Below are 22,892 nucleotides of genomic sequence, written 5' to 3' on the forward strand. Positions count from 1 at the left end.
CGTCAGCCCATCCTGCCCCTCTCCTGAGGAGAGCCCAGCCCGTCCTGCTGAGAGCACACCGCTGTTTCTGTGACCTCTGCTCCTCTGAAACCAGCTTACCGTGGAGTCCGTCATGAACACCTTGGTCCTGCCACAGTGCAGTGTGGCTGGCGTGGCCTGCACAGAATTGCCCGATGTGGCTGCTGCCCCGGGTAGAGCTGGGAGAGTGCGGAGTATGTCCTGGAGCAGAGGCTGCAGCGTGGCCTCCTCGGCCTGTGGAGACCATTCTGAGGGTGGGAGACAGAGGTCCCGTCAGTGCTTCGTCATCTCCACCCTTCTGTGGCCTTAAGAAACTGGTTCTTGTCTCCCTAGCATTTTACAGGCCTCTTTGTTCCTGTCTCTAGCCATTTTTACCTTTTGTTTGTGGGGGAGAAACCAGGGGCAGCCCCTCTCATATCCCTCAGGCCCCTGGCTGTTATGAGGAGTCTTGGAATCCCACTGTGGCTGTGCCCTGGACTGGCCTGCAGCCTCCACTCCTGTGGGTCCCTTTGGGCAAGTGACAAAGGGCGCTTGGTGCCCCAAACGTGCTGAGGGCCAAACAGGGCAGTAGGGCCACCCCCTCCGCCCTGAGAGCTCACTTCCTGCCATGGAAGGGAAAAGAGGACGGATTCTGGGCCTGTGGAGGCCTGGGACCCCCCTGCCGACCTCCTGCGTCGCAGGGCTGACTGCTGTGGAGGGAGGTTTACCTGAGGCTCTGAACACCTTTGGCTGCTCAGAACCTCTCTGGAGACAGAGGCTGCCAAAGAGGATACCGCAGACGAGAAACAGCAGCAGAATCAACCAGAGCCCCGGGGACGTGGGCGAGAGACAGAGCAGAGCAGACCACGGAGAGAGGAGGAAGAGCGGTGGGGAGAAAGGTGAAAGGAAAGTGACTAACTGTGCCCAAGACAGAGAAAAACAAAGCAGAATTGTCCCAACTGGCCCCAGGGTAAGGCTGTGTAAGTGGGGGGAGTGGTTACCGCTGGGCTGGGATCATACTGGGCGGAGCCTTGCACCACTTTCCCTCCTCCTGTGCTGGGGTCACAGCCTCAGAGAGCCACAAGCCCACAATCCTCCAATCAGGGTCACAGGCCAGAACTTTCCCTTGAGACCAAAGTTTGGGGGAGAACCCCAGCAGGTTCAACAGCTCCCCAGCTACTTTCTCCCACTGGCCAGGCAGAGCTCATTATTTTAATAATTATTTTAACTAATTACTTCCTTTCCTTTTCCTCTATATCTCATCAAATGCTTGCCCAGTCCAACTAGTTTCTTCCCAATATTTCTTGACTGTGTCCACATCTCTAGCTTCTCTCTACTCCTGCCAACTTAACAGCCCTACCATGTGGCCCCCACAGTAGTGTCCAGGAAGCATGAGGAGTGCCCCATCTACCCAGAAAATAAAGTCCAGCTTCTGTGACTCTGTCCCATTGTCACCCAGGCTCACTTCCCACCACTCTCTGCTCCTACAAGCCAGTGACAAGACTGGGTGAAATGATGGGCCCCACTCACCTGGGCGCCCTTCATTAAGAGACGAGCTCGGGGGGCCCGGGGCTGTGCGCGGACGGAGCCGCCTCAGTAACGCGTACCGTTCCACAAAGTTCCGGTGAGAGACCCTGGAAGCCAAAAGGGGGAAGAAGAGAATGAAGCGACTTCATCCATGGACACAGTGCTCAGGTACGACGGGAGTAATTTATTTAATCTGCTCAACACCCAGGCCTGGTGCTGCCCTGGCTGCACTGCATGGCCGAGGCTGTAGCTCTGGAGAGATTACTCCAAGGGTCTGCTCTTTCTGGGCCCTTTCCTAGAGGGCTTGCTGCCTGCCTCCTTTGAAGGGGCACGCACCCCCCCTCCCCCACTAGACCACTCCTACCTCACACCCCCAGTGCTTGGCTGCGTCTCCACTGTCCTGACCCACAGCCTCCTCCACTTATCCTGATTTCTCTATCCTCTTGACATTGACAACCTTCTCTAAACAGCTGGTGACATCTAATATCTGCCCTTCCTCTAAGTTTGGCTTCTGTCCACAACACTGCACCAATGTGGCTCTTGTCACAGCCATCAGCATGCCACTCAAGTTACTGTTGCTAGTTTCCTGTCATCCCCCTCTCGGAATGTGAGCATTCCTCAGGGCATGGCCCTGACCCCTTCTATCCTCGCTGAGGTTTCCTCCTTGTTTGTGGTGTTGAGACCCTCCAGTTCTTAGATCTCTGCCGAGCCCGGGCCTGTCTCACAGCCATTTCAAACCTGACTCTCCCACCCTGCAACCTATGCCTTCCTCAAACCATCTCGCCTCCAGGAATTATCCCCCATCCACCCATCTGCCTCAGAGAGAAGCCTGGAAGTTGACTTCCCTGCCTAATACCCACCGTCAACCAGTCCACAGTCCTCTTTCTATCACAAGCCGCACCAATTTTACCCACTTCTCTCCAGTGTTCACTGCTGCCACCCTCATCGGGGACGTCATCTCACCTGTCCGCCTGCAACAGCCTCTCACTCCTCTCCTCTCCTCTCTCTGACCCTATGTCCAAACTCCACGTGGCAGCCATGGGAGCACAGCTCTCCCTCAGAATGCCCAGCAGCTTCCATAGCACCCAGGACAGACTGTGAATCCCTCAGGCCTGGCACCCATCCCTCCCTCCTCTCTTCTCAGTTCTCCATGCTCCAGTCACTTAAGCACCTCTTAACCTGCCTAACCTGTCCCTAGTCTGGAATGCTCTCCTCCCCAAATCTTCCCATAGGACCCCTCCTGGACCAGCCCAAGGATACCCTTTCCCATTAGTCTACCTAATAACATTTTTTTCTTCCCTAGCATTAACTTTATACTTTTTGTTCTTCCCCAAGAGGGCAGACTCAGACTTCCTTATTCACTGGTATATACTAGAAACAGTGCTAGCACAATATCGTGCACAGAAAGTGAACGGGTAAATGACAAGCACAGTCCCTTGAGTTGAGGTTGACACCTGTAGGCCTGCCCTTTCTCTTCATCTCCACATCTGGCTCTTGGCCGGGCAGGCTCTTGTTGGGCCCGAGTCCCGAGCTCTACCCTGACGTTGGTCCTGCCCCTGCAGTGCTGGGCCCACTCACCGGATGGGGAAGCCGGCGGCACTGATGTGGATGGTCTCCACGAGGCCACAGGCCTCCAGCTGGCTCAGGACCTGCAGGGGTGGAGAGACCGCGTGGGGCCGGCAGGCCAGAGACCCTGCCAGCGTGGAGTGGACTGCAGGGCCTCCTGAGGGTCCACGGATGGAGGTGTACACTCTGGGGCTGGGGCAGTGAGAAATTAAGAAATATCTCCCTGCTAGAAGGCTCCCGGCAGCCCCAGGTCCCCTATGTGGTGCATGGCTTCTGGCCCAGCGGAGGCAGCTGCTGGCGGGGCTCTTACCATCCCCGCAGTGCAGATGCGCTCTGCCTCTTTTGCTTTGTTTTATTTTTGGCTAGGCAATTAAGTGAGTCACAGCTGCGGGGCATGGGAGGTGGTTTTATGTGAAGAGCCTCCTGGAACCTGCACCATGGTCTTGACCACAGAACAGAGTGGTCCTGGCTATAAGCCCTAAGGTCACATCTACCAGTTGACTGGGATACTCCAGCATCGCCCAGTACTCACACCTCATCCACATCCTGTGGAGCCCGGTACCCTGAGCAAAGAACAATTGCTGGCCCTTTTTATGCAAATTAAAAAAAAAACTAGAATGTAAGGTGAGACAAACTTTCAGCTAATTACAAGAGACAGCCATTCTTCTGGGGCTCCAGTCTCATCAGGGCAGAGCTCAGTGAGGAGAGAGCAAGAGGCACCTGAGCCCTCCTTCCTTCCTTAGGTCACTGCAGTGCAGACCACACAACCATACATGCCTGCCCTCCCAGCTCTGGGGAGACAAGCCCCCCTAAAGTCAGGCCCAGCCTGAGAGACGCCCTCTGGTCACTGCACTCGGAGCAGATGTCCTGCCCTTCACCCCTCCAGGGCCTTTGCCAGATAGGGCTCTCTGCGAAGCAGCTTTGTTTCAGTGTGAATTACCTCCTCCCGGAGGAAGGTCTGTGCCTGGCCCTTGCTGTTGGGCTTGATGCAGCGAATGTAGTGGGGCGTGGTGCTGTGCAGAACCTGCAGGAGCTGCTCCAGGGAGGCCTGCAGAGGGGAGAGCACGTCAGTCAGGCAGAGGATGGAGCTGCTGGGGGCATCAGCTGGGCCTGGTTAGAGACTGCATCAAACACCTCCAGCCCCAAGACCAGGACTTCATGTGCCCTGGGATGACTACTGTAGGCTCTTACTGTGTCCAAGCACACCCGTCCCTAACGTCCCACTGCTCCTCACTCTGCCTCCAGGGACCTTTCTTGAACTGTGACCCTCCAACTGGTTGGTCTCTGCATCTGGTCTCAGGGTTCCCCACTCCCCACAATCTTCCTAGAAGAGAGCAATCTCAGAACCCCCAGCCATTCACTCAGGAAATAGCTGTTAGTAAACCAAAGTCTGTCCCGTGTGCAGGAAACTGAAGAGCTATGACAGGCAGTCTGCTGCTGTCTCAGAGCCGGCCTAACGAGGCACAGGCACTGGACAGGCACCCTCAGTAGTGTCTGAGGCCGGACAGGAAAGCTCTTCAAACCTGGGCTCCCCGGGTGCCTTCTCAAGGAGATGATCATAATGCAGAACTTTGAAGGATGAGAAGGAATAAACTAAAAAGACATGGAGGGGGGAAGGGGGGGGGAAGAAAGGGGTAGGGAGAGGAGCAGAGTGTGGTGAGAGACAGTAGAAAGTATAAGATACGGGAGGAGTCAAACCCGCTCTGGCCAAGGACAAAGTCTGAGCAGGAAGCTGGAGAACTGGGAATGGGCCAGGTCACGGGTGCAGGTAACTATTGCTCTTCCACAGCCCCCCATAAGCAGTGGGTGAGAGACCCCTGCACCACCCACAGGCCCCTGGGCTTCCCATCATGGCAGTTATGCTAAGTCTGTGTGTCTGTCTCCTGTCTCTGTCTTCACACAGGACTGTCCACTCGGTGTGAACCCAGACCACGTCTTAACTCATCAATGTTCTCCAGTAAACAATCCTGGGAAGTGCTTGGCAAACATCTGAGACTGAGGAGTGACCCAAACATGTCACGTCAGCACCACCAGACCCACCTTGAACTTGGACACCACGGTCAACACTGGGGTCCTGCTCTTGCCAGAAGGCTCCTCCTGGGACTTCTCTTCTGGGTCAGTAGGGAACAACACCTTGAGCAGGGGGTCCTGGGATTGCTGCAGGAGCCTGGTCAGCTCAGGGGGCACAGGGTCCTATTGGGAGAGGACGAGAGCAGTGGGTGAGGGCAGGTGGTGTGCTACTCAGGGCTGTCCACAGGCCTGCCAGCCTGCTCACCCAGGCCCCAGAGGAGGGAGTTCCAGGGCAGGACAGGCCCTGAGTCCGGGAGACAAGCTGGTCGCCTATGAACCAGTAACCCAGTGTGACATGGGTCATTTCTGGGCAGGACGTGCCTGATTAGCAGACCTCAGGCAGATGGCCCAAGAGGTGACCTGGGTTCTGGGAAGATATTCAGGAGGGAGATGCACCACAGGAAGCTGCGTGTATGGGCAGCAATGACTCAGCGTGCCGTTTACCCCGGTCCTCAGGGGCCGTGGCCCAGCCTCACCTTGTTCTTCTCCACCAGGCCTGCGGTGTGGTACCGCACAGGCCCCGCGTAATGCACCACAATGAAGCTGGGCTCCCGGCTGAGCTTGTCGCGGCCCAGGCAGGGGCTGCCTGCCAGGGCACTTTCAATGCGTGTCTGGAGCTGGGCTGCACTGCTCGGCCGGTTAAGGCGGCATTCCTGTGTGGGGCGGGATAAACAGTCGGCCACAAAAGTGAGAGGGCTCCCCACACCCTCACAGTCTCCACCCCGTCGTCCCCACGGTAGCAGAGTTGTCACATAGGCAGTACCGTGACCCTGAGTGAAGGAGTATGGGAATCAGGAAACCCATTTGGCAGATGGGGAGACAGAGGCACAGAAAGGCATGGATGAGTCTTCAAGGCATCAGAAAAGCCCAAAGCCCACCTCTGCTGCTCAGCACACTACTGACACTCCCACCTCGTTTAGGAGGGAGCAGATGCTGATGGGGCTCCCCTCGATGAGGTCCAAACAGGTCTGGTTGTCCTGGTAGTTGACAAATGACCACTCCAGGCCCTCCAGTGCGTATTCCTCCTAGAGGGCAAGGTGAGGGGGCAGGAGGCAGCTAAGGGCTGAGGCCCAGAAGGCCATCCTATGGCTGGCCTCAGCAACACCAGCTGTTCCAGCATGGCATCAAAGGAGGCATTAAAGGCTAGGTCCTGGGGGCCAGGAAGAGAGAGGATCCCCTACCCTGCCACACGCTCACCTGCTGAGCTCTTAGGTAGTGAGCCACAAAGTGCTGTTGCAGCTTCTCATTGGCATAGTTGATGCACAGCTGTTCCAGACTGTTGTCAGGAAATGACTCAAAGCCGTACACATCCAGCAGGCCTGGGGGGGGGGGGGGAGCGGCAGGGAGGGCGCGGGTTAGGGGAGAACCCATGGGGTCACTGCAGAGGCTCAGGGTGAAGCTTCATCTGGGGATGAGGCTGAGTGAGCATGACACCCGCAGTGGGCAGAGCACCATACCCCACCCCAGGGTGCCCATCTGTACCTCAAGCCCCGTTAGAATTCACAGCAGGAAGAAAGACTGAATGTGTGTGGGGGCAACCCAGGGCACCAGGGTGAGCTTGTCGTGGCTGAAGCCTTAGGTCCTGGTCAGCCCCTTCTTGAGGGCACCAGGTCCCAGGGAACGTTTTCTGCATCCAGCCCAGTTTGGAGGGGCTGGGCCTCACTAGCCCAGTTGGTGTCCAGAATTCCACATTCTGTGAACAAACTCACGGGTGCCTCTGAGCTTTACTGCCTCCCCAACCTGATATTCTCTACCCAGGTTCCAACACGGTTATCTTTCACTCATCCCACTACGCTCACAGACAAGCGCCATCTGAGTCTGCCTGGTGAGCTTGGGACGAGTCAGATGTGAGCCGGTGAGTACAGAGATGTCCTTGCCCAAACGCTGGTGGGCAGATGAGGAGAGGGGGAGGCAGGAGAAGGAAAGGAGCTACCAGAGTTAGCACAGTGGGCCCGGAGCGGCCCTGGTCCTTTTTAGAAGGGGGGTTCCTGGCGGGGGCCCATGCTACCTATGAAAGTGGTCCAGGAGTCGGGGGCCGCATAGATGCTGCTGTTGATCACCGATACCAGCCAGTCGAACAGCCTATTGGGGTTGGGGAAGAGGAGACTCTGGTGAGAGAGGGTCAAGATGAGTTTGAGGGGTGACAGAGCTGCTCCTCCAGCCAGGGTGCCACACCCAGGAGGGCCAAGCTGCCATAAACACATGCACACGCACATATACGTGTTCCGTCCACTAATTTCAAAGGTGCCACTTGACACCCTTACATGGCATCATGAAGGTTCTCAGAACCCAGGGTGAGAAAGCACCCATAACCACATGGCCAGAGGGTGGACATGCCCATATAACCCACTAAGAAAGGCCAAGACCTCACCCTTCCCTGTTCTGGGCTCCCCTTGCTGCTTGCTGGGTTGCCCTGCACTTTGGTCTGAGGTTCTGGCTCTACCATCATCTATCATATTCCCCAGGTGCCTACAAAGAGCTGAAACACAAGGACACATGGGTCTGCACCTGGAACTCTGAGGACCCCAGATCACCATGGCGGCCTGCATTGCCAGCGGAGAGGTAGGCAGGCTCTCCTCACCAATCACCAAAGCTGTGCCAATTTCCCCATGCAGAGCACCCTGAATGAGGCCGAGGGCCTTGCTTGGGGGAGTCCCAGGAGCGACTCCCTGCTGTCCCCAAGGCTCTGGGGAGCAGGGACGGGAACTATCTGCTGTGTCTGGCAGCCCTCACCCTGGGCCTGGGGCTGTTGCATGGCAGTGTCTGGTTCAACTCCAAAGAGGGGAGAACCTGGAGGCAGCAGGGGCCCAGAGTGCTCACCGTGCGTAGATCAGTTTGGCCAGACAGTCTCTGCGGGTGTCGCACTCGGCGAGGGAGCAGGGCTTCCGGAACACCTGCTGCTGCCTGCCCGCCCTGATGGTCCTGATGCGCAGCGTCTCCAGCAGCGGGTCCTCTGGGAGCCAGAGCAGCGAGGCCGATGTTCTGACAGAGCCTGAGAGGGACAAACCTTCCGTCCACACAGCCCCCTTCACAAGGCAGTGAAGTCACCCACCCAGATGAACGCAGCAGCCTTGCTGCTAGGCGGAGAGACCTGCCGAAGGCAGAGGCAGGACATGAACCCAGGTCTTCCGTGTCCCAGTCCACATTGCCACGTGTGGGACAAATTATAAACCCTCCTACTCTTGTTTGCTCCTGTGTAAAATGGGGACAATGCTGCCTGCTTCAGAGATGGGGTAAGGAGTAACTTATCCAAGGCAGGACGCTACAGCTGATGTTTAATCAAGGGCATCGATTCCAAATTTCACCTTCTGGCCTCCTACCCAATCCCACCGGTGCTGGCTCTTTTCTGGGCAGGACCAGCCCTGCTCCCTGGGTCTGTGACCAAAGCCTGAGGCACAGCCCCTGCTACCCTTGCTCTCACCCCTGGCATCGTCCATCAGCTGGCAGGGCTGGGCTTCATCCTCACAGTCAGCAAACCGGACGTTGCCGAGGTGCAGCAGTCCAGCCAGGACCTGAGGGGCAGGAGAAAGGAGACACGCAGGGGGCACCTTGTAAGGGCTGGAGTCCAGCCTGGAAGGCTTCTCTTCCGCTAAATATAATCACAACAGAAGAAGAATAGCAGCTCCCAGCTACTGCCCATTTGCTGCAGGACTCTGAGAGACGTTACATGCATCATCTTGGTTAATCTTTTTTTTTTTTTAAATACTTTTATTGATTTCAGAGAGGGAGAGAGAGAGAGACATCAATGATGAGAGAATCATTGATTGGCTCCTGCACGTTCCCTACTGGGGATCGAGCCCAGAACCCTGGGCATGTGCCTTTGACTGGACTCGAACCTGGGACCCTTTGCTCCGAGGCCAACGCTCTATCCACTGAGCCAACCAGCTAGGACTTGGTTAATCAGTGAGGCGAGTGCTGCAGTGATGTCCATGACACAGATGCGAAGGGGCAGATTAAATGAGAACCGGGCAGTCTGACTACAGGAGCCTCCAGGACAGCTGGTGGGCCCCCAGGTCACTGTGGTCTGTCCCTCTGCCTTCCCCTCTGGAGCAGGCTGTAGGACACAGCTTCTGTTCCTCATGAGCAGCTTGCTTCTGTGGAGCTGGGCTTGGGCTTCCTTTGGCTCTCTTTCAGCACAGTTGGGCTCCGATGGCCCAGCCGAGGGGAGGATCTGTAACCTCCTGTCTAGACATCCTACTGTTGTCCACTCCTGCTGTCCCTCTGGCCAAGTGCTTGCCTGGCAGTGCCCACACTGGCTGTGATCCCCTCCCTGCCTGAGGAGCCCACCTGGAGATGGAGGCCACTTTCCACTGCACTGCCACCTCCCTGCAGGGGCTCCCGTCTCTGCTGCCAGCCTATCCTATCTACTCGCTCCCGCTGCTCTGGCAGGTGAGGAGGTGAGGGAGCAGGAGGTGGTCAGTAGGAAAAGAAAGATGGGAGGAGAACAGCCACTAATGGGGATGAGAGGAGCCCAGGTCACCTGGGTCAGCATGTCTGGAGAGGAGGGGAAAGAAGGTGGGGATTGGACTTACTCCGCCTGGTGCAAGTCTATCTGTATCAGTGACCTTCGGCAGGTCACTTTACCTCTCCAGTCTTCTCAAGCATAAAGTAGGAATAACTCCCTACACACAGGCCTGTTGAAAACTCGTGAGCTAAAGAGTGTTAATGTTATTTTAAAATTCCTACACACCAGAGCCCATTAGCTGCCCTGGGCAAACGTGGCAGCGTTATTTTTCTACTCTGACTGTTGCAGTACGAGCTGACCCAGGCTCCTTGCCCTCTGAGCTCTGGCGCTCACAATGCTGTTTTATATACAGAACTATGTGCTCTATGCCTCTCGCACCGACACCGTGTCCCGGTTCAGTGGCTCAGAGGAGCGTCCACTTCTTGGTGACTGCAAGGCGGGGCCCAGAGTCTCAGATTCTCAGGAAGACTCAGGTTCAGAGGAGGGGCTTCCTGAGACCTCAGGCAAATGTAAGTGCCATGGCTTTCCTTCTGACCTTAAAGATGTTGTTCTGGGTGGGGGTGTCGATGCCAAGATGAAGCATGGCCTCTCTGGTCACCTCAAAACAATCCTCTGAAAAGAAACCCAAGTGACGGCCCAGCGTCAGGACCGGAGGTCAGCAGGGGCAGGGAGGGTGAGGAGGCAGGCTGTGAGCAGAGGGGGTGGGTGCTGGGTAAGGCTCGCCCTACCTTCCAAGGTCCTGTGTGGGTTGGGCAGCCAGGAGAAGGTGGCTCCCTCGGGGAGGTGCCACTGGAGCCTCTCGTCTGCACTGGCTCCTTTGCAGATCTGGGGGAGGGGGGAGGTTGCTGAGCTGGGGGTGCGAGGGAAGCCCAGGCTTGTTTAGGCCTAGGGCTGAGATAAAAGGAGTGAGAAAGAGAAATGGCAGTGACATCACAAGACTGTCGAGCACCCAGGGTAGACACGGGGCAAAAGCAGCAGCAACTAGTCCTCGTGTGTACAACCCGGTGCCCAACACCCTCTGAGGAGGCCTGTGTCTGCGGAAAGCACAACTCCTCCCTGGGGAGGCCCCAGGCCCAATCTGAGAGCCGGGGACACACTACCCATGCTTTGGGGGACCACCCATCTGATGGAAGAGGCACAGCTCTGGGGAAGTCCTCGTTCTGTTTGGAGGAAACAGTTGCCATTCTAAGGAGAGTCCTCAGCATGTCTGGTTTGATAGAGGAGGTAATACACATCCCCATGCCAAACTATCCCAGAAGCCAGGTCCAGTGTGCGGCAGTGCTGCATAAAGTCTGCTGGAATAAGTGGTGGCACCACTGGAAGCCAATGAAAGAGGCAGGCATGGGGCAGAAGGAGGGGTTAAGAGTCACAGGCTATCTCCACCAGCATCTGGGCAGCTGAGGGCCCCACCGGGCACAGACCTGGTAGAAGATGTGGAAGTTCCTCTCACTGGAGGCCTGGCAGGCCACGCGCGTTTTCTCTAGGAGGTAGGTCTGGACTGCAGCTCCAGTCATCTGATGGGCCCTGGCACAAGCAGGCCAGAGCCCATTAGTTACCCATTCATTCCATAGGCACTTACTGTGTGCCAGACTGCAACCCCCCATCCCCACCAGGCTCTTCCACCTAGCCAATGGGGGTCATGAGGACGAGGGACCACTCAGCAGGCCCTTGAGGGGTACGGGACATTCCCCTGTAACCAGCTCAGGTGGGCAGAGCCAAGGCTTCTGTAAGTCATTATGCCCCATCCCAAGGCAGCAGCAGAAGCCCTGCCAGGTTCAAGCTCAGCGTTGTGGCCCACAGAAGTGGCTGTTTAACTATAAGTCCCCAAGCAAGGGTAGAAGCCAGGAGGAGCGCACAGGCTGTGACAAGCATGCTGCCCCAGGTTCTCCAAGGCTGAGCAGCTACAGTTCTCTAGATTCAAAGATCACCTTCAGGGTTCACTGATCCCATCTATGTGCATGCCAGGAGGAGCAGGGTTCTGCCCACAGGGGTGGCCCAGGCTAGAGACTACTCCAGCCACCTGCAGACTCCCTGCCCCCGACCTCCCATCAGCCAGGGCAGTGGCGGCAGCAGCAATTACCTGTTCATTTGGAGCTGGATGAACTTCCCAAAGCGACTGCTGTTGTTATTCCTCAGCGTGCACGCATTCCCTACAGATCACACCTCTGTTTGTACCGCTCCCCTATGTTTACAGAGTCCTCCCGGGCCAAGTGGCTGCAGGTCTGCTGGGGCTGTCTCTGTAAAGCCATCTAAAAGCCCTGTTTGGTTTCTATGCCACAGGGGACAGGACTAAGGAAGGAGCACTTGGGCTTCAGCAAGTGCAACTGAGGAGTTAGAAGAACTTCCTGGCAATGAACTGAAATGAGCAAGCCTAGGCAGCCAGACACTGTCTTCTTTGAAGGGAAAGGATAAAAACAACAAGCTGTCACTATTGAGTTAGACAGTAGGCTCAACATCTAGAGTCCCAACATGGACACTAACTGTTGCCCATCCTTAGACAAGTTCCCCTCTCCTCTGAACCATCAGGGTTAGACCAGAGGAGCCACAAGATCCTCTCCAGCACCACTGTTACATCTGCGTAGGCTAGAGGGAGGAGATGGCTGGATGACAGCATCTCTCCTGGAAAGAGGCTCAGGGTACCTGGAGGAGATTGGGAACCCAAGGCAGTGAATGCAACACTCATCCTCCAACCCCCAAAGAGAGGGTTTCACTCTCCTCTCCCTGGAAGGTGGCAAATCCCAGAGGACATGGGACAGAGGACACTGAGCTTACCAAATGCTTCCATGACAGGGTTGGAGTTCAAGATGCGCTGCTCGATCCTCTCTGCAATCTTGTGGCTCTCCCAGGATGTAGGTGAGGCAGCCACCACAGCGTAGAACTTCATCAGGCAACGGGATGTCCATGTCTGCGGCAGAAACAGCCCTGCGGGAGCCCTGCCCGAGTTCCCTCCACCTCTGAGCCTGCCTGAGGGAACGGTGCCCACAGCACAATCTCCACCAAGCGAGGTGCTAACCAAATGGGTGGATGCTGAATTCAAGTGTGTCCGTGCTGAATTCAAAGCACTTCCCCCGCTCTGTGAAATGGCGAGTGCTTACTTCTAACTTCAGAGGATGCATTTAAGAAAAAGAAACAAGGGGGCCTGGGGCAGAGATGGGACAACACACCTTGACCTGAGCAGGCTACTGTGTCTTAAGTATGAACAGATATTTGAGGATCAATAACTATTCAGTTAACTTCCTTTACATGGAATGACAAATATAAAAACAAATGGAGGAAAGAAACTAGAAGGAAACAGTCAATGCAAGGAGCAGAAGACAAGTAAAATTATGAGATATTCTCAACAATAGGAGAAGATTTTGAACCTATGAAATAAGACCAAGATACTGGAGGGAAATAATAGAGAACAAGAGAGTATTCTTAGAATTAAAATTTTGAACAAAAATTCAAAAGAATTGAAAGTTATTAAAAAAAAAAAAGGAAAATATTTTTTTTGTAAAGATAAAATAAGAACTATCTTCCAGAAGATGGAACAAAATGTTAAGAGATGGAAGATTAGGTAAAAAAAATAAGACTATTAAACAATTAATCAGACTTATTAATAGGAGCTCCAGAAAGAAAAATGGAGGGGAATGAATTATTAGATATACTACAAAAATACTTCCCTATGTGAAAAACATGAGTTTCCAAGTTAAAAAGACCCACACAAAGTATCCATCATAGACAGTAAAAAAAAATAAAAATAAAAAAAATAAAAAAAAGTCCATGCCAAGATATACTACTGTTAGTTTTAATACCTACGGCTTTTGGAAAGTAAAATCACAATTTAGGGACTAGGACTTTCAAAAGCAACATTCAAAAGGATATAGGAAAGAAAAGTATTTCTAACCTGAAATTATAAAACCCAGGCAATATATCCAAATTAAGGCAGAATAAACATTTTTGGATGGGAAACTCAAAAATTTGCCCTTCATTTACTACCTTTCCCAGGAAGCTAGTAAAGGATGTGCTCCATAAACACAAAGCAGTAGGGGAAAAGGAAACCATGGATCCCAGCGAGGGGGTTTATCGTGGACACAGCACTCTGACCGGAGTGAGCAGAGAGCTCCCAGGTAGCAGCTGCATGGCAGCAGCCCCGGCAGCCGCTAGGCCAGATGGGAGCCGATCGGAGAGCTCTGGGGAGGGCACCTCAAAGAAAAAAAACCACCAGATGGACTTGCCAGCTGAACAAGCTGGAAAAGCTTTGGTGATAAGTTTGGTAATAATTTAATAGGCATGTAGAAACTAAACAAGGAGAAAACTGGGGTAATTATAGGAGGGAAAGTAAAAACTAGACAAGCAAATATAATCATAGATTACATGGTTATAATATAAATACTGCCTATTAACTTAATTAGAAATCATGATAAAAGTACTTATGCGTTTGGGGGCAGGAAAATAAGACTAAATCCTTATCAAAGTAGGAAATGAAAAGATTAGGTCCAAAAATGGAGGGGGGGAAAAAATCACTAACAATATCATGCTGGTTAGAAATATGATAAAAACACACTGCTATCAGATGTAAAGTAGCCAGGGGGTTGAGAAATATGGGGCAGGGTTGTTGTTTTTCTTTGTAAGCCTTGCAATATTGCCTGATTGTTGAACTATGCAACTATGCTATTTAAAAATAAATCTACCAGGCCAGCCCATGACCACAGCAGCTGCTCAGGAATGGGTTACTGAGCTCTGGTTGCATGAGTCTCCCGCCAGGTCCAGCTGCAGCTCCCCAGAGGAACAGTGGGCTTTGTCCAGGATCTGGACATCTGTCATTGCACTGGCCACCTGGATACAAGTTTCTAAGATCTCCTCCCCACACAAGTCCAAGTCCTCATCCCTGCAGCTTACTGCCTTCATCTGTTTCCTTGTCTATCTTTCCCAGCGGACTAAGAGCCCCCTGAAAGCCAGCTGCATCTCTGTTCCTCCCCCTGCCACTCCTCAGTGGCGAGCCCAGGGCCTCAGTACTCAGTGATTCCCTCATATGTGAGTGTAGACAGTGGGGGTTTATGGTAAGTTTGGTGGAAAGGGAGAGGTTGTTGCATAAGGCTTGCCAGGACGATGAGGCCTGGACCAGTAGCCTCCTCTGACCAGCTATGCAACTCCTCACCCATTCTTGTGCAACATTTGGTCTCACTTATGTGGTTCTGCTCCGCAGGGAGCCACATGACTCACCAGAGCTTCTGGCCCAAGGCACTGCCCTTGCCATCATGGACAACACAGAGGATGCAATAACCCTTTCCCGTAAGTAACCCCCGCTACCTTCCGTGTCTATTGCACTGGTTCATTTAACTCTCACAGAAGTCTCATGAGTCAGGTGTTGGTCCTCCTTTCCTTGCTATTTTATAGGTAAAAGAACAGGTGTGCAGAATTGAAATATCTTTCTGATGTGCTCTGAACCACTATGCTGGAATCCCCAGTAGCTATCTTTTGTTTCCATCGGTGTCAGAGCTGGGAGAGACTTACGATGGGGAAATGAAGGCCTAGGAGGAAAGTATCTCACCTAGAGTTACATCAGAGCTGGTGAAGAGCCTAGACTAGAATCCAGTCTCTTGATTTCCTTTCCTGCCCACCACTACACACTGCCGACCCGCTACAGGCAGCCTGTCCGGGGTGACGAGGTAGCAAACGGCTCCATGAGGAATGTCCCCCTCCCTCTCTGCCCACCCAGCCGGTCATGAAGTGGACAGGATGGGAAAGAGGCCCTCCTACCTTTCCAGCGCCACTCTCTCCACTGACAACGATGGACTGGTTGACTGGCTCAATCAGGCTCTTGACATTCCTGTAGGTCTGTTCACCCACCGTGAAGATGTGGGGCTTCAGTTTCTGAAACAGCAAGGGGTGAAAGGTCATGTGAGGGAATGCATGGAAGGAATGCTGATGGCTGAGATGAGGAGCCTGCCAACAGCAGTGCCCGGAGGCTTCCTCTAGAAAAATGTCCTGGATGTAACAGTGTTAGGCCCAACTGTGGGGCCCCCCTGGTGGCTTTGCCCACTCGTCTTCTCTCAGTCTGGAAGCAGCGCTAGCCTTGAATACTTTATCCTCCCATCTTATCTTAATAGTCTTATTCTGCTCTGTATTATTTTGTTATTGTACTTTGCAGTTTGCAAAGAATTTTCTTTCAAGTTACTGCCTAAGACGTCTGTATTAGATGTATTTTATAGATGAGAAATCTGAGGTTCGGAGGGGTTAAATAACCTTCCCAAGGCCACTCAGCAAGTAAGTGAAGCCATCTGACTTGCATTCCAAGGCCACTGTTCTCCTTTCCATCACCAAATAGAAATTGTCCTCCGTGTGCTAGGTATCAAGGTGGGCACTGGGAAAGCAGAGGGGACCATGACATGGCTTTTGCCCTTGAGGAGGCAGATGGTCAGTGAGTATGGGCTCTCGGATCAGACTTCACATGATTCCACCCCACAAGGATTGCTTACCCACAGCTTCCTGAAGGAGAAGGCACAGTTCTGGATGGCATCAGAGCTGTCCCTCTCTCCATCAGCTTCTGCCCCAGTCACTTCTCACCTGGACTATTACCAAGTCTTCAACTGTTCTCCCTGCCTCCTGCCTCACCTTCCTCAATGCAACTCTCCCAGCTTCCAGGGTAATTCTCCCCACAGTGGGCTCCACTCAGTCCACCTCCACTCCTGGAAGCAGCTCTGTGGACTCTCTGCCTGTTGTGATGACTCAGACTATCTCAGCCTCTCTTCCTACCTCATCTACTGCCTCTCTCCAAGAGCTCCTTCCTGCCAGCAAGTCTGCTCTTGCCTTTCCCTGAACACATGATGCACTATCACACCAGCGAGTTTATTCTACATGCCCCCACCCCATAAGAATTTATTCCTCTCATGTGAGATGAACATGCGCTGAGTTTTCTAGGGCAGCGTTTTTCAACCGCTGTGCCGTGAGATGTTGCCTGGTGTGCCATAGGTGCAGACAAGACAAGAATTTTATAATTTTTCACTATTTTGTTTACTTAATATTTCATAATAAAGTAATTATAAAATACTTTCTTTGTGTTTATTTGATTCCTATTCAAGAGAATTACTTTATATATAGTCAATATAGGCACAGAGTTAAATTTTTTAACATTTTCTAATGGTGGTGTGCCTCGTGATTTTTTTCATGAAACAAGTGTGCCTTTGCCCAAAAAAGGTTGAAAAACACTGTTCTAGGGTAATCCTTAGCGCATTAATTGTATTTTTTCCCCAAACAGATGTTTGGGAAATACACAAACATATCTTTGTAAATCCTTTCCGATTAAACTCATAAATAAGGAAAAAAAATACTTTGCCCTATGACCCTATTTTATGATCCAAACTCAGTTAAACAAATATATATATATTTTAAATATATTTCATTGATTTTGTACAGAGAGGAAGGGAGAGAGATAGTTAGAAACATCAATGAGAGAGAGTCATCGATCAGCTGCCTCTTGCACACCCCCTTACTGGGGATGTGCCCGCAACCAAGGTACATGCCCTTGACCGGAATCGAACCCGGGACCTTTCAGTCCGTAGGCTGACGCTCTATCCACTGAGCCAAACCGGTTTCGGCCAGTTAAACAAATATTTACCTCTCACTTTGCACCACTGTCTTGTGCTCAAAATTCCTCGAGCTCTTGATGGACAGGGCTGTGGCACCAGCATGGCCGATGCATAGATGGATAAGGACAGGGCCTGAGGGGAGTCAGGGGAGTCCGGGGGCCCAGGAAGTAGCTGAGTCTTACCTGGGGCTGAGGAGCAGCGTGGTACTCTTTCATCAGATCTGGCGAGTAGAGCTGAGGGACAGGCTTGAAGGGGTTCAGAGCCACCAGGGTGCAGCCAGCATTGGTGTAGAATGTGTCTGCCATGTACCGGGCCTGCAGACACCTCAGGACTGAGGCAAAGGTGCTTTTAGCAAACTCTGGCCTAAATGCAGACAGGAGCACACACAGACATCTGCCTAACTGCACTCCCTCTGCAATCAGCCAAGAGCCATTAGATTCCAGCAGCTCCCTGATGAATAGGTACAAGATCTAATTAAGATGAATGCCAAATCTGGAGCAAAGTCAGGCCCGGGGAGCCCAGATGCAATTGCCAGGCAGGTCTGATGCAGCGTGTCTGGCTGCAGGTCAGGAGTCCTGCCTGCCGTGGTCTGCTCAGGAGAAGCTGTGCTGAATACCTACACCAAGGTGCCACCCTCTCGGAGAGGGCGCTCTTGAGGAGAGGGAGGCCCGTACCTGTCTCCAGCGTCACAGGATTCACCTTGGTGAGGTCATCCAGCAGGTGCAGCGGGGCCTCCTGGCCTAGGAACTCCTGCAGGTCTTCTCCGAGGGCTTTCCCGCCAGGGGCAGCCGGGCCTGAACTATGGCCATTCACCTGGGAGGGGGTAACAGGGCCAGGAGAGCTGGGACTCGGACCAGCTGGCAGCTGTGTAGGGGTAGAGGCGTGTGCAGTAGAGAGAGACTTGGCTTCCAGTATCTTAGTCTGGTTGGGTTCAAATTTCAGTTCTGTCCCTTATTAAGCCTGTGAGCCTGGGTAGGTGACTTAACCTCTCTGAGCCACAGTTTTTTTGTAAATAAAAGAAAATAAAGCCTGTTCACAGGGCTATTGGGAAGAAAAACAAGAAGCGATATAAAAAACACTTAGTCCTTGGCACATAGTGAATCCTGGATAAATCAATAAATGCTATTACATCTCCTATGCCATGAGCTCTGGTTTCCAGGCTGGCCAGCTACTAGCCTTACTGGGCCTGCAGGGTTGGGGGCCATGGTAGGGGGCTGCTATAGGAGTATCACAAAGGAAAAGAAACATGTTTTGGGCCTTTTTTTTTTTTTTTTTTTTTTAAGAAACAATTCAATTTGAGATGAAAAAGGCCTTCATCACCTGCCTCTTTGGGTTTGATTAATCTGGTTAATTATACAACTATCAATAGTTTCCTCTGCCCTGGGTCTACTTAAGAGGCTCAGAAGTCAAGAGGACAGGCTCTTTCACCTTCTCCCTTTTCCATGCATGATGCCAACACTTTCCACGTTTCTTATAACCATTTCTCCTCTTTTCTCTCTGGGGGTTGTAGGGAAGATGGGGTGGAGAATAGAAGACAGTAACGTGGATGAAACTGCTTTTGGAGGAAAGGGTCTGTGATATGACCTGTGTGAATGTCCATGAGACTAGTGAACTCTACAAGTTCAAATTCCTCAAGCCCAGATGGCAGGTGTCATTTGAGAGGCCCAATGACAAGTTTATTTTTTTTAAAGATTTTTTTTTATTGATTTCAGAGAGGAAGGGAGAGAGAAATAGAAACACCAATGAGGAGAGAGGTTATTGATCAGCTACCTCCTACACGCCCGCCCCACACTGGGGATGGAGCCTGCAACCCGAGCATATGCCCTTGACTGGAATCAAACCCTGGACCCTTCAGTCCACAGGCTGACGCTCTATTCTCTTAGCTAAACCTGCTAGGGCGACAAAGATGTTGCCTCTTCTCTGAACTTGGGCCCACCTTGATGCACAAGGCAGAGTCTTGGCCTACAGAATAAGTGCTGATCCCTGGAAATCCCTCTGTTTTGAGGATCATAGTCTGAGTGCAGAGATCCAATAGCAACTCCCCATATATCCTGTGATTCATTCATCAAAATCCTTCTCTATTTCCACAGAGATCATCTTCTCCCACACTTTTGCACAGACTGACCTCTGTCTGGACCGTTTATTTTCCTTCTCTACTTGGCTAATTCTTTTTATTTATTTATTTATTTTTTCTTTAAGGCCCAGTTTCAAGGAGACATATTCAGGGACATCTCTCAGCTTCACCTCCTTTTGGAAGCCCCAGGCTTCCACTGTGCCTCAGCAATTCCAGCTGGCAGTGACATCTCTCAGGACTTCCTCACTAGTTCAGGCTTGAAGGTCACCAAAGGGCCCTCAGGATTCCCTTAACCACCCCAGGAAAAGAGCTACCAACTACAACAGGAGAGATTCAAATTAGGTATCAGGAAGAACTTAACACAGGTGAAAGGCACTGGAATAACGACCTGAAGTGAGAAAAGACCTTTAAGGGGTCGTTTTCTTCCTTCCCCACCAGGGTAGCGAAACCACATTCAGACAAGTCAAAGACGCAAAGGTGCTTCAGGTGCTTTGGGGCTGGGGTATCTGAGGGCGAAGTTTTACCTGCTGGAGCATCCTGCTTCAGTGTGGTCAGCCAGAGTTCTGGGTTGCAGGCACAAGGAGTGCAATCCACCTACTCATGAGGACACAGGCTCGGGCATGGGTCCAGCAAAGAGCTCAGTTCTGGAAGAATCTGAGGTGAGTCATTGCAGAGCCTATGGCACAGGAGAGAAGACAAGGGCCACACACAGGTGAAGGCTTCTTTAAGGTGACTCACTCCTGCTCCCCGCAGAACAGAGGAACCAAAATGAGAACCAGAGCCAGCCTGGGCAGAAAGGAAGTCCCTTCTGTGCCTGCCAAGTAGGGAACAGGGGGAACTTTTACAAGAGCTTCTGCAGGCTCCCGGGCTCCTCCGGGGCTAGTTTTACTACAGGGTTAGGGGTGGGGCTGCAAATCTGGGTCAGTGTGAGGTGGAGGGTGAAGATATTCGGAGACAGAGACATCTCCTGCTCTACCCTCTCCACTAGACAGAAATATCCTCTTTTATTTATTTAAAAAAAATATTATTGATTTTTTACAGAGAGGAAGGGAGAGGGATAGAGAGCTAGAAATATCGATGAGAGAGAAACATCGACCAGCTGCCTCCTGCACATCCCCCACCAGGGATGTGCCCGCAACCAATATACATGCCCTTGACCGGAATCGAACCTGGAACCATTCAGCCTGCAGACCGACGCTCTACCACTGAGCCAAACCGGCTTCAGCAGAAATATCCTCTGTTAGCAGAGCCAGTAGTTGGTGGGGTGGGAGGCTAAAGTCAACCAGATACTCCATGGAAGAGAAATCAGAGCCCAGTCATTCACTGGTAAGTCACAGCACCTTCCTGGTCCACTGATTCCTCATCTTGCAAATGGAGATAGTAAAATCTACCTCACAGGAGTAGTTGTGAAGGTCAATGAGGTCATGGATTGAAAGCACCCCACAAAACACAAATCTGAATATGCACTCCGAGGGGAGATATTGTTAGTACAATTAACAATATTTGGGGGCACTAATCAGGTGGAATACTCCAGTATCAACTTTAAAATGAGAATTTCAGAGGATGGGAACCCACCTGAGAGAAGGGTGTTGTGAGATTGGGCTTAGGCCAATTTCTGTAAAACTGAAAGTGACCCTCAGACTCAGAATTTCCCAGGCTACACACTGCCCCAGCAAAGCGAGGCAGTGGATGAGGGGTGTCTGAAATGGATTCACCTTGGTGGAGACTTTTTTTTTTTAAAGAAAAAAATTGATTTCAGAGAGGAAGGGAGAAGGAGAGAGCGATAGAAACATCATGAGAGAACCATCGATTGGCTGCCTCTTACATGTGCCACCATGGGAATGGAGCCCACAACCCAATCCGGGCATGTGCCCTGACCAGGAATTGAACCGTGACCTCTTGGTTCATAGGTTGATGCTCAACTACTGAGCCATGTCCGCCAGGAGGGGGAGACTTTTTTTTTTCTTTCTTGTTTTTTTTTAATTGGGTGGAGACTTTCTTAAGGCTCTGAATACATCTGGCCTTTGAAAGAACAGGAATAGGAACTTCCCTGGGAACTGGGAAATGAACAGTTCAGGCAGAGAAGAGCAACAGGCCTGTTAGGCACACTCCACACTGACTGATCCCATCCGAAGGACAGCTATGCAGAGGGCTCCAAGAAACTCAAGGAGAACAAAACTCCCTCAATTGTAAGTTCATCTTAGAGGACCAGAGGCGGAGCACAAGAGGTTGTGGGGTTATAATCAGATGCAGATCACTAGAGCTGAGCTTTATTTCCTCCACAATCACTCCTTGTGCGGTAGATTTTACTATCTCCATTTGCAAGATGAGGAATCACAGTGGCCCAGGAAGGTGCTGTGACTTACCAGTGAATTACTGGGCTGATTTCTCTTCCTGGAGTATCTGGTTGACTTTAGCCTCCCACCCCACCAATTACTGGCCTTGCTAAAAGAGGATATTTCTGTCTAGTGGAGAGGGTAGAGCAGGAGACGTCTGTCTCCAAATGGCTTCACTCTCCACATCACACTGACCCAGACTTGCAGCCCCACCCTTAACTCCTGTCATTTGCAAAAAGGAATACTAACACCCAGACCTCACAGTGTAGAGAGTTCAGGATCAAATGGGCTAGTGGAAGCCGTGAGAGCTCTTTGCAAATGTTGGTTAGTATGTGCAGTGTCAGCTTTCAGCCAGAGTTAAGTCAGGTTAGAGCGGTTTTCTCCAGTCCTCCCTGCTCTTGCTCCCACTCGGCTTCGTGGTTACCAGCCGAGTAGTTCTGGAAAGGGTGTGACCACTGTGGGCAGGAGGGAGCCGGTAATGAATAGATGAAACACCAAGTCTAAGCAAGGCAAGCGGCAACCTGATCACCAGCTCTTCCTCCTCCCCAGCCTCAGGTTCTCCTCGGCTCAGAGAACAGAACAGAAAAGCCGGGTGAGGGTCCTGGTAGCCTCGCCAGGCCCGCCAGCCCCGCCCTGAGGTTCTCAGTGGGAACCGGGGGCTCCCGATCCTGGCAAAGAGCCTGCGGGCCCAGGGCTGGGATGCCGCTCCTTAAGCACCTGGCACGGGGAGAGCGTGTCCTTCCCGGGAAGGTGGACGTGACCCCAGCCAAGGGCGCGGGTGCTCTGACGCCTCCCGGGGCCAGCGCCCCCTCCCAGGTCCCTCTGGAGAGGAGCAGGGGCGGGGACCCAGCCTGCCAACCCGGACCTCCCCCACCCCCTATCGAGGGTCGCCCGCTGCTGGCCAGGTGGAAAGGGTCCATGAAATGTCCTGGTTCCTAAAAGTTCCTGGTAAGGGCCAGATCCAGGCTACCTTCCCTTGGGATACGAGAGGGGTCAAAAGGGAAAAAAGGAAAGGGCAGGGAAAAGGCGCGTTGGAAAGGGGAGTTGTTCACCTCCTCCTCCGCGCTCCAGGGGCAAACCGGCCTCCCCGCCCCTTAGGGGCCACGGGAGGGCTTCAGACCGGGGCTGGGGTGGCACTCACCGATCCCACGGCCTGAGCGTGCGGCCCCGCCGGCCCGGCTGGAAAAGCGGGCGGGCCGGGTGGGGCGGCGGGAAGAGCCCGAGGAGCGGAGGGAAGAGGAGGGGCGGGGGTGAAGCTGGGAGAAGGGCGAGACCGGCCCGCACCC

The 22,892-nt window shown here is 52.6% G+C and overlaps 1 protein-coding gene and 1 long non-coding RNA gene across 9 annotated transcripts in view; one reads left to right on the forward strand and one right to left on the reverse strand.

Annotated features, from left to right (window-relative positions):
- Positions 1–22,879, reverse strand: part of MYO19 (myosin XIX) — a 27,122-nt gene extending 4,243 nt beyond the window's left edge. For 2 of the 8 annotated variants that reach the window (XM_036450744.2, XM_036450743.2), the window contains exons 1-22: positions 22,748–22,879; positions 19,795–19,946; positions 17,871–18,009; positions 17,379–17,527; positions 15,368–15,481; positions 12,398–12,530; positions 11,706–11,775; positions 11,047–11,149; positions 10,354–10,450; positions 10,161–10,237; positions 8,582–8,672; positions 7,981–8,152; positions 7,169–7,242; positions 6,358–6,479; positions 6,072–6,185; positions 5,637–5,813; positions 5,131–5,283; positions 4,031–4,138; positions 3,103–3,173; positions 1,528–1,631; positions 726–775; positions 100–266 (exon numbers count right to left, since the gene is read on the reverse strand). In XM_036450744.2, the coding sequence (XP_036306637.1) occupies positions 111–266; positions 726–775; positions 1,528–1,631; positions 3,103–3,173; positions 4,031–4,138; positions 5,131–5,283; positions 5,637–5,813; positions 6,072–6,185; positions 6,358–6,479; positions 7,169–7,242; positions 7,981–8,152; positions 8,582–8,672; positions 10,161–10,237; positions 10,354–10,450; positions 11,047–11,149; positions 11,706–11,775; positions 12,398–12,530; positions 15,368–15,481; positions 17,379–17,527; positions 17,871–18,009; positions 19,795–19,806 (2,286 nt within the window). In that variant the 5' untranslated portion in view covers positions 19,807–19,946; positions 22,748–22,879 and the 3' untranslated portion in view covers positions 100–110. Of the gene's footprint in view, positions 1–99; positions 267–725; positions 776–1,527; positions 1,632–3,102; positions 3,174–4,030; positions 4,139–5,130; positions 5,284–5,636; positions 5,814–6,071; positions 6,186–6,357; positions 6,480–7,168; positions 7,243–7,980; positions 8,153–8,581; positions 8,673–10,160; positions 10,238–10,353; positions 10,451–11,046; positions 11,150–11,705; positions 11,776–12,397; positions 12,531–15,367; positions 15,486–17,378; positions 17,528–17,870; positions 18,010–19,794; positions 19,947–21,863; positions 22,062–22,747 lie in introns of those variants that run through there. The other 6 variants (XM_036450739.2, XR_004990255.2, XM_036450737.2 and 3 more) reach the window with 6 other exon arrangements.
- On the forward strand, positions 266–8,858 carry LOC118726271. Its single transcript, XR_004990257.2, has 2 exons — positions 266–967; positions 1,324–8,858. It is a non-coding gene; the product is annotated as an uncharacterized LOC118726271 (long non-coding RNA).
- Positions 22,880–22,892: the final 13 nt, after the last annotated feature.

This window comes from Pipistrellus kuhlii, unplaced genomic scaffold (genome assembly GCF_014108245.1).
Source record: "Pipistrellus kuhlii isolate mPipKuh1 unplaced genomic scaffold, mPipKuh1.p scaffold_m20_p_22, whole genome shotgun sequence".
Taxonomy (NCBI): domain Eukaryota; kingdom Metazoa; phylum Chordata; class Mammalia; order Chiroptera; family Vespertilionidae; genus Pipistrellus; species Pipistrellus kuhlii.